The sequence below is a fragment of the Perna viridis genome, chromosome 2 (genome assembly GCF_037379345.1).
Source record: "Perna viridis isolate PV_CMFRI_1.1 ecotype Kerala chromosome 2, ASM3737934v1, whole genome shotgun sequence".
Lineage (NCBI taxonomy): Eukaryota > Metazoa > Mollusca > Bivalvia > Mytilida > Mytilidae > Perna > Perna viridis.
Window position 1 is genome coordinate 21550670 of NC_142446.1, and position 16900 is coordinate 21567569.

Sequence of the window (16900 nt, forward strand, 5' to 3'; positions counted from 1 at the left end):
CAATCAGTGTAAAGGTAAAATTCATTTAGTATCATACATTAATTGGTACATATATCAGTTAGTTTCATTCACTGGAACAAGATGTAAGCTACTTAAATGCTAAAAATTTCCCCATCAACATCTACTGAAGCTGAGAAATCTGTTACAGAAAAGAGTAACAAGAAGACAATGATTGAACAGAGGGGGTTTAAGTATATAATACACAAAATATAATCAAGCTAACAGACAATAACTGCGATCTTTCCATAAAAATCACGTAAATCAAGTAAAACAATGTCTAATTATAAATGGAAAAAATGGTGTTATATGAGTACCTTTATAAATTGTTTAAGATCAGAAGGCATGACAAGTACATGTGGTGTGATTGGCAGTGTACCATAGGTATCTAATGCTTCATAGTCAATGTTCACTTCATCTGATGGTGGGTACAATGGGTAAAAACTAAAAAAAAAAAAGATAAAATTAGAAGTTAATCTGACAGCGTTTAATTCATCAGTCAACTTAGACAGAAATTCATACTTTTATCATCATTGTTATAGTTGTGTTTACATCTTATTTATAAAGTGTGAAAACCTAATACAAGATTAGTACAAGTAGATTTATATCTACAATATTTGAAAATGATACATGCCTGTGCTGTGTAATAATATGCTGGGCAAGTCTTCCAAGTCTGTCCATTGATGTTGGAGGATTCCTTAAAATATAATATGCATAATGTAAAAGTAACATAATTATCAAGACAAGAACATTTCACATTGCTTATTTTTTTTATTTTCAAAAGAATAAATGAGGTCAATTCCAAACAAAACATATCTTTTCCACTGCTGAAATTGACAACATAATTTCCATGAAACTAAAAAGCAAACATAAGTTCTTTCATCACATGAAATTTGGTAAAGACTTTACAGAGCTATAGGTTATTCCTTTGCACCCAAGTTGTTTGTGGGTTACTGCCCCTGGTTTGTAGTGTTATGCAACATTTTTCACCCCACAAAGTATTCAATTTTTGCCACACTACACGAGTCTATTTTTTTCCTTTCTGCATCTGAACTTATTTTAAGTGTAGCCAATGAAAATTGCCAAGTAGTTCTGATCATATACGTAATCAGATTACTATCTTTTTCCTGTAATATTAATACATGAATATTACACTGTATTGAATGACATTAGGGTTTTCATCAGTATTTTGTCCAAGTAAATTTGTAGAGGTTTATCTGTATTGGCCTGATGTGTAAACTATAGCAACAACAGCTGATTATGAGACCCAATATAACTGTACAAAAAAATAATACAGAATCAATATGATATCTATTTCGTGACACCTTAATCAACCGTCATCCAAGACTCCAGTATTTTGTTAGGTCATCTACAAATTTCAGTAAATATAAGTCCACAATGGAGTGTTTGATTTTTATGAACTCTATCAGTTACACCTAATTTTCAAACATTAAAAAAAATTTTTTTTTTAAATTCAGTTGCATGCATTGTTGCGCTGGGTATGTCCCCACACATACAGGAAGTTGATATTGAACAGCACCAAAAATTGACTTACAACATATGCCCCATCTACATAAAGCCACACACCAAATTTAAAATCAATCTATCCATTGGAAGCAGATATAATTACAGCAAAATCCAGAACAATATCTTATGAATAATTCAAACAACCAGCTTTCAAGTAATCAAAATAACACGAAAACTTCTCAAATGAATTTACCGAGATATTTCTTCACCACCAAGATGCATCAGAACGTCAGTTGATGTTATACCAAACACAACATTGTTGATTGTTACTGTACAAGGGTCTGACATCATATGTATGTGCTATAAATACAGTAAATCAATATATATATAATAGTGAAAGAGTTATTTCATGTATTCTGAGGCAACGCAAGTGTGAACTCATTTATGTAAGTAGTAATTTATAATCAATTTATGTGGTTATTCTGTTTTCAATGTCTAGTTTTTGTCTCGGATTATGAGTATCTTTATTCAAGTCATAGTCTCCTTGCTTTCACTTCCATTTAAAATGTTATATTGTAAAGTAGTTAATTGAAAACTGAAGAATACAATTTTTATAGGCATTAAAAAGTCAGTGAAGAAAAAACGTAGGGTAAATGTTCATTAAATAACCATCCAAACAGTCCTATTCAAGTAAGAAAACAAGAGTGCACTGTCTAGCCTTCAATACAAACTACACAAAATGTTAAAAGATCATGGTGACCCCTCTATTTAGTTCCTGACAAGTAAATGAAATACAGTCGAACCTTGATGTGTCGAATTTGGATTTATAGTCGAAATCTCGGATAACTCGAACTAATTACAAAGTCCCAGCAAAACTCCCCATACTCCAAGACAATTTTACCTCGAATGACTCAAACTCGGATGAATCGAAACCTCGGATAACTCGAGGTAATCAATCAGTCCCCACATTAGGACTTCGAGATTAATTAATCCTGATGTCTCAAAGTCACCTAATTAGTCAGAAAACTGATTGTTTTCTTACAAACCATGATCAAAGTGGTTTTACCAACAATTAGCGTGGCTTTTAAAATTAACTTGTTGACACTATTGATGCCTTGATTTGTGTATTTTATTAATTTAAAATTGCTCGTGTAGTGAAAAGAAACAAATTTTATTAATTACCCTTGGAATTCATACTAACAGTGATAGCTGATATTTTGATAATTTGATATAATTTTTTAAAAATACAGATGAATTGTAATGGTAAAAATAAAAAGGAAATTTCACTTCAACACTCGGTGCTGTTCAGTATTTTAAACATGATATACAACATACAAAAAATATCTTCCAATATGACACGCAAGACATTACGAAGTACCGTGTAAAGTGAAGTACATGTACAAGCACAACAAATGATGTAAAAGCAAAAACAATTATTGATCAAACTACTAGTATTTCCCATTTATCTTCGACCTCGGATTACTCGAACCTTGGATAACTCGAACATTTTTGCATGGTCCCTTCAACTTTGACTTAACAAGGTTCGACTGTAAGAACAAGGATTTCTAAAAGCATTACAAGATCTCACCCTCACTTTACAAAATAAAACAGTATTAAAAACAAGCATTCTGAGAGTATTGCATGGCAATACAAAGTCCCCTACAGGAAGAAAAATCTGTTGAAGAGAATAGAATGTAAACTGTAAAAGATGAAAGTGCATAAATTTGAGTCTGCATGAACCGTAGGACTGTAACTCATCAAAATATCAACAAACTGGAACAAAATTTGAACTTGATCTGAAACTTGTCATGGTAAAGCTAGGGACCAATTATCAAATGTATATCTACAAGCAAGATGAAAAAATTGCAGAAAATTAATTTGAAGGACAGACGGAGTGCAAATCCTAAGGCAAAAGTTACCAGTAGGGGACTAATAACTGATTCCTATTAAAAGCTTGCTCATACTCAAAATTTCAGATAAAAGGCATGTCACTGTCTACAGCTAAAAAAGGGAAAGAAACAGTATAAAGAAATCTTTGCAGTAAATCAACATAAAGCCACCTTAAAATCTGGCATTCTGACATCATATGGGGGCTGTGGGTAAACATAGTCATGGTGAACATCTCTGTAAGATGGCACTACTATCACCTGGCATCCAACACTGAAAATAAAATACTAAGAAAATGACACTAAAAATTACTTGTTTATTAGTTGGCATATTTTTTTTCAGTATTACAATAACATTTATATCAATTTACTAACTTAATCATTCTGGTGGGGTTGTTGTCTCTTTGATATATTCAGCATATCCATCATTGTAATAATTCATTTTCCAAATAACTCTTACGAATGAATTAAGTCAAAATATTACCATTTATATTGATTTGTTTTAGTCATCATTGAATTATCTTTACTTCTTCATCCAGGAAATTTGTATATAGTTCAAATCATTCATTGTATTTTCAGCATGTTACTGTATTTACATATACACAAGTACCACGTCAGGAATTTCTGGCCTCTGTAGGTCTTATTTCATTTTCGCCTTCAGTTTATATTTATGTTACTTGAGTATTTAGGGGCAACCCTTTTGTCGTATCTGTGTATAATGATGTTTTGTGGCCAGCTGCAGCCTGGTTGGGTTGTCGTCTCTTGACATATTAACCCTATCTATTCTCGTTATAATGTTAACATTTATATCTATTTGGAAGTTTAAGAACTTTACAAGGGAAATCACTGGTATGTACCTTTTTGTGATAGTTCCAATAAATTTTAGCTGTTCATTAAAGATTTTGTCAAAGCTCAATGTGCAGTTCCCTTTCTGAAATAAGAAAGAATATGAATAGATTATTTTTAGCATAATCCAATGGCTTCCCAGGAACTATATATAGACATGCCAATCTTGATTCTGATTATCTATTTCAATTTCCCAACTAAGACCAAACTTCCAGACAGTACTTGTGAACCTGAGCTTTGCATTATCAAAAGAAATACAATTATTCATTTTTCACAAACAGACAAATATGTGAAAATGTGTTATTATTAGAATTTTCCTTTTTTCACACACAAATTTCAAACATGTATGAAGATAATACATCACTACTAATTATTTGAACCTCTATTGCTATATATCTACCTCTTCTTTGCAACTGACAAAGAAAGTTATGCCTTCGATATATATACTGCAGATTTGTGAAAATATTATGTTTTTCTCACAACTAAGAGAATTTGTGTTTGAATCTTCCAAGATTTCATAGTTCAATAAAGCTGAACCAAAAGTGGATTATTTGTAGAAAAGCTTCAACTTCTAATATGCCTAACACTACTAAGCAGTTTCTAAGAACTTTCAAGACATTATTTATGACAGAGAACATAAGCCAGACCATACTGGTAAGCACATCTGATTTGTAAGTTTGTATACTTACTTCAACAACTTCATTCTTAATGTCAACAAATGGTCCCATCTGGAATGAAAAATCATAAATGTAACTTGAGGGAGTCTGGGATTTCCTTGGTAGTACAATATATGATTCATTTTCTCATTTTAACCTTCCGTAAGACAATATAGTAAGAATTCAAATAGATTAGAACACTAGAGACTCTTAAGAACCTGAATCCCTCACCTAGAAATTCTGGTGACCATATCATTTGACTGAGTGGAACAACTAGAGCCTCTTGAGAGCTTGAATCCCTCACCCGGAAACTCTGGTGACCATATCATTTGATTGAGTGGAGCAACTAGAGCCTCTTGAGAGCCTTATTTCCTCATGTTGTAAAGTCTTTTTCTTACCTTTCATGGGCAATAACTCTAATTAGGAATAGCATTGCAACTTGAACTTTTGAGGACTTATGCAGGCCTTACTATAAAGATAATTTTATCAATTGAAAGTTTACTTTCATCTATTACAGTTTTCAAGTTAAATGGTAAAAACCGGGAAAATGGTAATTTTAACTTTCAAAGGCAAAAATTCCAATAAGAAGTGATCATACAACATCAACCAAATGGAAACTTTTGAAGAACTCTTCAAGTTGGATAAGGACTGTTGAATTCATTTTCCAGTATCTCATAAAGTTTTTGAGATATACAGTGAATACTACATGTAAAGATCTGTACCACATACCATATCGACCCAAGACTCTTATATCACCCCAAAGGCCACCGTCCCACAAGGTGATATAGGTCAAGGGTTGACAGTCTAAGCTAAGTGATCCAGATTTTGACATGCCATGTCCACTATATCTTATATTTTAATTAAACTTCAATTGTGTTCTGGGTAATTGTACAATATAGGGTATGTGACATAGGTCTAGGGGTGTGATGTAGGGTATGCAATAGAGGGTAAATGACATGGGGTTTAAGCAATTACTTAAAATGCAGATACCACATATTTCAATCTAAATATATGCTCTATTTAGGTTACAGACCACCAATTCAACCAATGAGCATTTAGAACGTACGCAAAAATAGTCCTACGCAGAAATTACCCCTGTTCCCCATAGTGCTGTGAAAAAAGTTCTCATCTTATTTAAAAAATTTAAACAGTTTCTGAAAGGAAAAACATTTCTGTACATTTTATAGGTGTATTTTGCTTCTTGTGATGTGAAGCCTAATCTCCATAATGATTTTTAAATATACCCCTATCTTGTGTAAACACTGGGATTTCCCATGCTATTTATAGACCCTTCACTTCCGGTGGCCAGTAGTGCACTGCAAGTCTGCTAACCCCACATGCCATTCTGAGGATTGTGAGCTGACATATGTAGAATCATGCTGATATATAGTCCTCTGCAGGTTAAAGTTAAGGTAAAGTCCAGAGAAGCCATTGAATATTGTGAAATTAGCATAGAAGCCTATGGGAAGTGGAATTAGTGGTTTTTAGCCTTAAGTTGAAGCCATGGCAAAATGAAAAGTTTCTTGAAATAGCTTTAAACTACTTGAAGATCTTGTTAACTTTGCCATGAGAGGAACACACTACAAAAATCCTTCAAAATATGCATTTTTTTAAGTTATAGGTCCAAATTATGGAAAGTTGGTCTTTTTGGCTGATTTTTATGTCCTATCTTGTAAAAAGTGTAGAAAATTTAGTAAAAATATCAAATATTAAACTTTGAGTGCTATATTTACCTAAATATGGTGGTAATAAGCACTTGAAATCAAGTTTTGTGTAGATTTGAGCAAAAATTAGGTTAGAAATGAGGAAAAACTCACTTTCATTACTGCGGTTAAGGCCATATAAGCATTCCCCTATGGCAACATGGAAAATCCATTATTGAGTACTTTTTTTGCTTTAGGTGCCCTTTACTGGTCATGTTTTAATGTGAAAACACTGTATTTACATATTTAAAGCCAAATATATCACCTTTTGTGAAAATTTAAGGATTCAGGATTTTTGACATGTGATCAAGAAAAAGGGGGAGGCATGTCAGAAATAAATTTTTAAAAATAGACCAATTTCTCAGAAAATGATTACTTTTAAAACTATTTCTTCATTAATATTGTTAAAAAGCAAGTAGTGATTGATATTTTTTATTTGAAAAGTCAGAAAAAGTTCTTTGCAAATATTTAATGTATTTAAGTATGGTAGAATATTGTCACTTTTTTGCTCGCCCAACTTGGTTACCCTATATTTAAAAATCAAATATTTAAAAAAGTGCTTGTCACATTTCACTGAAACTTTGCAAATGCATTCAGTATGTGTGTAGGAAGATACCTGTATAATTATTTATTTTTTCTAAGACAAAAAGTGACTCTTTAGGTTACAGACCACCAATTCAACCAATGAGCATTTAGAACGTACGCAAAAATAGTCCTACGCAGAAATTACCCCTGTTCCCCATAGTGCTGTGAAAAAAGTTCTCATCTTGTTTAAAAAATTTAAACAGTTTCTGAAAGGAAAAACATTTCTGTACATTTTATAGGTGTATTTTGCTTCTTGTGATGTGAAGCCTAATCTCCATAATGATTTTTAAATATACCCCTATCTTGTGTAAACACTGGGATTTCCCATGCTATTTATAGACCCTTCACTTCCGGTGGCCAGTAGTGCACTGCAAGTCTGCTAACCCCACATGCCATTCTGAGGATTGTGAGCTGACATATGTAGAATCATGCTGATATATAGTCCTCTGCAGGTTAAAGTTAAGGTAAAGTCCAGAGAAGCCATTGAATATTGTGAAATTAGCATAGAAGCCTATGGGAAGTGGAATTAGTGGTTTTTAGCCTTAAGTTGAAGCCATGGCAAAATGAAAAGTTTCTTGAAATAGCTTTAAACTACTTGAAGATCTTGTTAACTTTGCCATGAGAGGAACACACTACAAAAATCCTTCAAAATATGCATTTTTTTAAGTTATAGGTCCAAATTATGGAAAGTTGGTCTTTTTGGCTGATTTTTATGTCCTATCTTGTAAAAAGTGTAGAAAATTTAGTAAAAATATCAAATATTAAACTTTGAGTGCTATATTTACCTAAATATGGTGGTAATAAGCACTTGAAATCAAGTTTTGTGTAGATTTGAGCAAAAATTAGGTTAGAAATGAGGAAAAACTCACTTTCATTACTGCGGTTAAGGCCATATAAGCATTCCCCTATGGCAACATGGAAAATCCATTATTGAGTACTTTTTTTGCTTTAGGTGCCCTTTACTGGTCATGTTTTAATGTGAAAACACTGTATTTACAAATTTAAAGCCAAATATATCACCTTTTGTGAAAATTTAAGGATTTAGGATTTTTGACATGTGATCAAGAAAAAGGGGGAGGCATGTCAGAAATAAATTTTTAAAAATAGACCAATTTCTCAGAAAATGATTACTTTTAAAACTATTTCTTCATTAATATTGTTAAAAAGCAAGTTGTGATTGATATTTTTTATTTGAAAAGTCAGAAAAAGTTCTTTGCAAATATTTAATGCATTTAAGTATGGTAGAATATTGTCACTTTTTTGCTCGCCCAACTTGGTTACCCTATATTTAAAAATCAAATATTTAAAAAAGTGCTTGTCACATTTCACTGAAACTTTGCAAATGCATTCAGTATGTGTGTAGGAAGATACCTGTATAATTATTTATTTTTTCTAAGACAAAAAGTGACTCTTTAGGTTACAGACCACCAATTCAACCAATGAGCATTTAGAACGTACGCAAAAATAGTCCTACGCAGAAATTACCCCTGTTCCCCATAGTGCTGTGAAAAAAGTTCTCATCTTATTTAAAAAATTTAAACAGTTTCTGAAAGGAAAAACATTTCTGTACATTTTATAGGTGTATTTTGCTTCTTGTGATGTGAAGCCTAATCTCCATAATGATTTTTAAATATACCCCTATCTTGTGTAAACACTGGGATTTCCCATGCTATTTATAGACCCTTCACTTCCGGTGGCCAGTAGTGCACTGCAAGTCTGCTAACCCCACATGCCATTCTGAGGATTGTGAGCTGACATATGTAGAATCATGCTGATATATAGTCCTCTGCAGGTTAAAGTTAAGGTAAAGTCCAGAGAAGCCATTGAATATTGTGAAATTAGCATAGAAGCCTATGGGAAGTGGAATTAGTGGTTTTTAGCCTCTATACTGAATATTACATGTCAAAATCTGTATCACATGAGGTATCAACCCGAGACTCCTCAATCACCCCAACCGCCACCAGTCTGTGGGGTGATATAGGTCGATGGTAGATACCACACGATAAAATTTTGACAGGTTCTGTTCTAGGCATGTGATGTAGGGTATGCAATATAGTGTTTAAACAAACACTTATAATGCATATACAAAAAAAGTGTATTTTAATTTAAATATGTGATATATATGTAAATATGGGTGACTTCACTCTTGTGATCTAAAAATAAAAATGGCAGCCATGTTTTATGCTTGATCTACATAGTCAACATAAGTATTAAAATAAATATGCCAAGGAGACCAATTGGGTAATAATGCACTAACAGTTTTAGAAGAGAAGATCTTCACAGAAAAATTAACAACAGACAATGCAAGATGCAAAGTGATGCCAATAGCTCTTACGGACCTTTGGTAATCAGAGGTCTTTCTTAATTCTGCCATTATGTCTAAACCTAAATGATGTGTAACAAAGATAAATGCAAAAATGTGTTTCCCCATATGGTATCAATAGAAACTTTTGAGCAGCTAACCACAGAGCTACCTGAGCCATACTGAAAGTGGATCGTTTGGCATTCAGGTCAACAATCATACCAAATTTCAAAACAATGGCACCTGTAGTCTCAAAAAAATTACTGTAAAAGCAGAAACTTTCAATGGGGATTAAATTTCGCTAATTTCAAGGGTAAAACAAATGAAGAAAATAAGTCCCCATAAAAATTTATCTCCAAATATATATTTCAATTACAAAATAAAACGTTACTCTGATGCGATTATACTTAAACAAACATATGTACATAAAAACCAATCAAAAATATGGTATTAGCAAAAAATACTTTATTAAAAAAATTCTTTCATCTGGACAAGTAGGAACTGTGCAGTTTATATGGAAGAATATGGCAAACCAGAGAGCTTGAATCATAAATGCATTCTCATCAAAAAATTTAATCAAGAATCCAAGGAAATTTGTTCTCACAAAATCAGGTTCAAAGACAAAACCACAAAACTTTTTCCACATGAAAATAAATGATTATACAGTATAAGATAGCAGCTATTTAGATTACTGAAACAGAACCAAATGTAAATTATTTTGCTGAGGCTTTTTCCAAACATCATTGGTTCAAAATAAGTCAGTTTTCACATAGTCAAGAAAATTGTGAAAAATGTAATGATGGACAACAGAACCAGCAATAATTTAGTCACTTGGACCTTAGGTCCAGGTTAAAAACCACAGATTTCTTACCAGTATACAGACATCTGGTTTATCTCTGGAAATGTATTTGGACAAATCATTCAGTGGTTCATATGACAAATTGTCAGATGTAGAGAAAGGACCAGCAGCTATCATCACATTCAGTCTATCTGATCCTGTCACCAAATAAAAAAAAATACACACAAACTAACTATTTAAATAATTACTGAACTAGCAGAAAAACCTTACTTTGGCCTATATGATTAACATATTCTGCATGTTACAGCTACAGTAAATACAACCATAAATGTTACACCTTGAACAACTTAGATATTTTTAAGAACTATATTTGACATGTCTCCATATTTTGGACCATGATTTAAGATTTTGACACAAAACTGATGACCAGCACAGTGTCAAGTGACTTACATAATAGTTACTATTTACACCCTAGAATGTTTCTTGTCATTGGCAGATCTAGTAAATCCATAAAACCTATTTTGTAAGGTGTTATTAATCAACAAAATCGATGAAATATAACTTCAAAAGAGGTATCATTCTAAAATGGGTCATTAACCATAAAAAAAATTACATACAAATTTTGAACATTTCCCCTATCTTATATGTATTGATTTGTTTTTGGTTGAGTGAATTTGTGCGACCCCTTCAATCTCAGTAAGTCCACCAGTTTCTTTTTTTAATATTTTATTAAAATGAATAAGACTGAGTTTGTAAGTTAAAAGATTCTGCAACATACAGAATAAGTTCTTACCCGGTTCAGCTTTGACTGTTATTTCTGGTAGACTTTGTGGAACACCCTGAAAAGGCCAACAAAATTGTGCTCATTATCCATGAAAATATCAAACTTATTGTCACATATATTGAATTTGTTATTCAATATCAATATAAAAAAAGGAATCAATATGGTGAAAGGCAACAACTGCACCATCATATAACCTTTATAAAAATAGTAAACACTTATGGAGATTGCCAAATGGTCTTCAATATGTGTAAACACACCTTTAATTAAGCTCTGACAGCCCCAACAACAAAATAAACTAAAAAGTCAAATAACGACCCACACACATTAAAGGTTATTTGATGTAGCTCTTTCAGTGTTGGCATTGTAGGAAATATTCCTCAGATTTTTTTTGAAACACATTTTATCACCTATTAAAGGAAGCCAAACGTTTGGTTACAGAAATTTTGACTATAATTTTCATGCGATAAAAAGTTGAATATTAAAATTTTGTTGAATACACACTAAGGATTTTTTTTGGATAAATTGGAGCAATGTAGTTGTTTCAGAGAAGATTTAGTAAAAAGTAACAATAACAGCTCACATTGTTTTAGTCCAGGTCTGCAGACTTAGATACTTTCAGAGAAGATTTAGTAAATAGTATAGGAGTATGGCAATAATAGCTCACATTGTTTTAGTCCAGATCTGCAGACTTAGATACTTTCAGAGAAGATTTAGTAAAAAGTATAGGAGTATGGCAATAATAGCTCACATTGTTTTAGTCAAGGTCAGCAGACTTAGATACTTTCAGAGAAGATTTAGTAAAAAGTATAGGAGTATGGCAATAATAGCTCACATTGTTTTAGTCAAGGTCAGCAGACTTAGATACTTTCAGAGAAGATTTAGTAAAAAGTATAGGAGTATGGCAATAATAGCTCACATTGTTTAGTCCAGGTCTGCAGACCTAGATACTTTCATGTTAAATTGCTATCTCTACAGATAATGCAGGTGACCTTAACTAACAAAATATAACTTTCCGATCATGAAAGTTATAGGATTGATCAGCTATTTTCGATCGTTCATGAATGTATGAACAGATCTTGGAAATCCCAAACTCAATGAACGGCCAAAGGCCATTCATGTAATGTTTGGGAGTGTAGAGATCCATTCATACATGCATGAACGACTGAAAATAGCTGTTCAATCCTTATAATTCTATCCGACAGTCAAATTTACCCTCTGAGAGCCTCAGTCGGTTATATTGATACACTGTGTTTTACGCTTTAATACACACATTCCTTTGAACACGTATGGGAGCGCGGACAAATATTTACACAAAATTGGCTGCACGACAGTGAAGGCAGCATGGACAAAGTGATAGTTGGCATTGAAAAATACGAGATGTAAACAATTCAACAAGAATATAATTATTAAGGAAATACATCATCTGAATATAGCTGAAATATTGCTGCTCGGACGTTAAACCCCAACAATCAATCAATCATTAAGGAAATATAAGGAAAAAAGATTAACGTTAAACCCCAACAATCAATCAATCATTAAGGAAATGTAAGGAAAAAGGACAATTACAACAAGGTGTTTTCAAGGGTTCAGTCAGACTCAGTTATAAGTTTCTTTCCCTGAGCTGAAAATTACTCTCTGTTAAATTACAAACTTGACCGGTAAAATCAATGTGCATGTAATAAACTATTCTTACGGCTATATTATGCCGTTCAGTTTGTTGCCACACTCTTCCGAACTACACAGCTGCCATATTGGTTTCAAGTTGACTGGCATTCATGCATGTATGAACGATCTGGCAAATCTCATGATTAGAATTATAATGAAATAACCTACCTATAACAATAAAATCTCAAACAAAAATTTATGTATGTTGATAGTGTATTCATATATAGACAGCAGTGTTTTATCAAATGTTCTAAGTGTAATACAGAGATGATTTTACGAGGTTAACAAACAAATCGGAAGTAAATGTATAATAAAAAAGAATCGTAACAATAAAATCTGGACTAGAAATAGCGGAAATCCGCTAAAAAAAACAAAGAAAATCATCCCTGGTAATAAATTTCGATAAATCACACTGAAATAAATTTGGTAATTCACTCTCAGACTTTCTCCTGTCGAAATGTCACAAAATGAATATCAATCCACTATTCACAAAATTTAAAACTCATGTTGAAAAAAGCATTGAATAATGAAGGAAATCTATAACTAGGATAATCAATTGGTTATCATAAATAACCAAAATATGATCACTCGTGCCAAGAACGCAGTAAGATTTAACTCTTTAAATCTAGGTTTCTTCAACACGCTTGATCATAGTTTGGTTATTCACTCTTTCCAATTAATTATCGAATTATTAATTAATCTCTAAATCAAGTACTGGTAAAATATATGTAGGATTAACAGCTAGTCATCGTCAAAGAAAAGGCTTTTTTCCTATAAAAATTGGGGAACACTGAATTTAACAGACTATACAATATATATTCTGAACTCCCTTAATGCTTGATAAGAAATTTATGTATAATTTCTTTCATTAACTTGAAATACATTTATATGTCTGTGATCAGACTATTCCAGTTTTAAAACACTTAATGAAGAGCTGAAACCTTCAGTTTGTCTTCACAGTATAAACCTCATAAAACACACCTCATATAACTTGTTAACAACTAATTTCTGTCCTGTATTATTCACTCCATCCATGGCAACCAGCTAAAACAAGAAACAATCATTTAAGTACATCCAATTTACTCAAACTTTAGTATGGACGGAGCGTCAGTGATGTCCTATATATATATATAGAATGTGACAAAAGAACTAAGAATGGCTAAAAAATATTCTGAAGGAAGTGATGAAAAATTTATCCATACCGAAGTAGAGGATCGTGCAAATGTGGAGGTACTGTCTTGTCTTTTAATACGTTGATGGATACTATTTTACATCAATTTATTTATTTAATAATAGTTTGGAAATTAATGGCTGTGTAAAAATGTACTAAGCTTTCCCAGAAGAACGTCTCACACATTCTCCCAATGAGACTTTGCCCATAGCAACATGGTGGTACAAACAGGTAGGCGAAGAATGTTGTAATAAAACACTTCGAGGGCACATATTGAGCTCACTTCACCATAGGTATAGCCTAAAACCATATTATCAAATATTGTTTTAATAGCAAATTTCTACTTAATTGACCCATTCTTAACATGGTTTGTATAAAATTATAATGTCACTAAGATTTTGCATAAACTACTGCAATACATACATATTTCCCAAAATTCAATTACAAACTTCACAACTTAATTACAAATATATCAAAAATACACAAAATTAGAATAAACACTGTTCCCGTTAGCACTCAGCATGAAAAATATATAACTTAAGATTGACAACATATTAAGACATTTAAATAAAAGTACAAAATAGGTATACGGAAACAAAATTATAGTTCCAATAAGATTTTTAATTTGACATAAATGTACATCTTATATCTCTGAAAGCCTTAAAAAAAAAAACAGGATTTGTCACATTTAACATAGAGTTTCTCTATATCAAAACAAATGAGAAGCTTAACCTCACTTCTGGTTCTAAAAAATCTAAATTTAACTACAATCTTATTTTATTTCTAATGGAATCAGTTTTTTTTTTAACACATACCAATTGTAATTTTCTGTGATTTAAAACTCAGCAAAAGCATAGAAAAATACAACAGATGATAAAGATAAAGTGTCACTTTTTTTACAAATATGTTGTATTCCAATTACCTGTCCAGGAAAGAAAGAATACTGCTTCAACTCTGTTAGATCAAGTGGGATACATCTTCCCATAGAGGTATCTCTAGAACCTTCCAGAACTACAGATTTGGCATTTAACTTGCCATTAGCATCACAACAAATTCTACCTGCTACAGTCACTGGCTCCTAATGAAAGTTGTAAGGGTACATTTAAACTATTATGACTCTTAAAATAATGAAATACATGTACTAGAATTACTAGCACTTCTCACAAAAGCATACCTCAGCCTTCATATGATGTAAATGCACACATGTACCTTTTAGAATTCCCATTAATAAAAACTCAAAAACTTATTCAAATCTGAAGTTTCAATTGCACAAAACATCTTATAATTAAAGAACCTTAGTGATCCTGCTCACATACCCCACGCGTCACCATGTTGGATACTCAAGTAAATTTGTTTGTTAAAGAAATACATGTAGAAGGACCCCAATAATAAAAGGAATTAGAGTGGTTTTTTTTCAGGCTTTAGACCTTTATCTTTTAACTAAATTCTGTTACTCAGAATGGTAGTTTCAAACTCCAGACTGTGATTTCTTTGAGTTTTAATTAATCCAAAGTAAATATCATCCTAGTGGAACAAAACATACACTTGACCTGTAACTTCTCATGGTTAACTTATATACCATAAATCAACTCAATATCAGAAAGCATTAAGAAAACTAGAAGCCCTGTTTGTCACAGGAGCCCTGCGTCATTTGTTAGTAGCGATTTTTTTTTAGTAAATCAGATGTGTCTGTAAGACACTAATGATTGCTCCCGCTTGCTAGATTTGCCAAATAAAGAACAAATTTATTTTTGTATGAAGACATGGTTTGCAGATTCAGAAAGGTCATATACTGTTGGTTGATGCAGTGAATATTTGGTGTGTTAGGCTTAGCACTGCAAAAATACTTGCGATGAGAAAAAGAGGACTGACGGGCACATAAAAAATGTTAATATCCCCAATAACAAATCTTTAACTTTGTTGCTTGGGATATATTTCTAACAAAAATTCACTAAAGTCCAACTATCACCCAGTTCCATAATATTGGGAAGTCCAACTATCACCCTGTTCTGTAATATTCCACAAAAATCAAGATCATGTGACCATGCAAACCAACATCATGTGTAGAAATATCCTGCAAAAGATATTTAAGATGTAGTTCAAAAACTACGAGGAGATAGCCGGACAAGCCATGATCCATATATTTCTGAGTAAAATGACTAAGTGTAACTATTACCAATTTCCGTAACATTTCATGAAAATCAAAATCCTTTGGCCCTGCATACCTTCATCGTGTGTAGAAACATCCTGTAAAATATTTTAGATGTAGTTCAAAAACTGTACAAGGAGACAGCCGGACAAGCCATGATCCATATATTTCTGAGTAAAATGACTAAGTGTAACTATCACCAATTTCCATATTTCACGAAAACCAAAATCCTTTGGCCCTGTACACCTTCATCATGTGTAAAAAAATTCAGTCAAATATTTTAGATGTAGTTCTAAAACTGTATAAAGAGATAGCCAGGCAAGCCATTATCATGTGTAATCCGACTGTTTGTCGCAGGGCATAAAAAGTCCAGAAAACTGAAGATGGACTGTCAGATGGGTCAAAATCATTATACACAACTTCATTGTGTGGGGTTTAAATATGTCTGTCACATATAGAATGAGTACTTCACTGGAGTCCATGACAGTCATATATAGAATGAATACTTCACTGGAGTCCATGACAATCACATATAGAATGAGTACTTCACTGGAGTCCGTGACAGTCACATATAGAATGAGTATTTCACTGGAGACAAAGTGAATGTAAAACTACAAGAAATGCTAAGTTGATTCAGACTAAAATATCAAATTAGTAGGTGCATAATGGCAACACCTAAAAATTTAAATATAAATCAATTAAGCAGTCAAAAATGGGTTATTGAGAGCCATATCACACTTAAAGGAACCCCAAATCCAATCAGATAAAAAAAAAAAGAAAATAGCAGGTGCACAATAGTATTCCCATTTAACAATTTCACAAGTATCTCATTAAAATCAATGAATTTGTGGTTGAATACAACATTTCTTCTGTAGAGTTGGATTATCTCT

General features: G+C 32.3%; 1 protein-coding gene across 3 annotated transcripts in view; it reads right to left on the reverse strand.

Annotated features, from left to right (window-relative positions):
* LOC148624049 (DNA polymerase alpha subunit B-like) overlaps positions 1 to 16900 on the reverse strand; it is a 38060-nt gene that overhangs the window by 358 nt on the left and 20802 nt on the right. For all 3 annotated transcript variants that reach the window (XM_088566494.1, XM_088566495.1, XM_088566493.1), the window contains 10 exons: positions 14784 to 14939; positions 13672 to 13734; positions 11035 to 11080; positions 10314 to 10438; positions 4886 to 4924; positions 4208 to 4281; positions 3525 to 3624; positions 1718 to 1824; positions 632 to 694; positions 315 to 441 (listed from right to left, as the gene is read on the reverse strand). In XM_088566494.1, coding sequence (XP_088422620.1) covers positions 315 to 441; positions 632 to 694; positions 1718 to 1824; positions 3525 to 3624; positions 4208 to 4281; positions 4886 to 4924; positions 10314 to 10438; positions 11035 to 11080; positions 13672 to 13734; positions 14784 to 14939 — 900 coding nt within the window. The remainder of the gene's footprint in view (positions 1 to 314; positions 442 to 631; positions 695 to 1717; positions 1825 to 3524; positions 3625 to 4207; positions 4282 to 4885; positions 4925 to 10313; positions 10439 to 11034; positions 11081 to 13671; positions 13735 to 14783; positions 14940 to 16900) is intronic.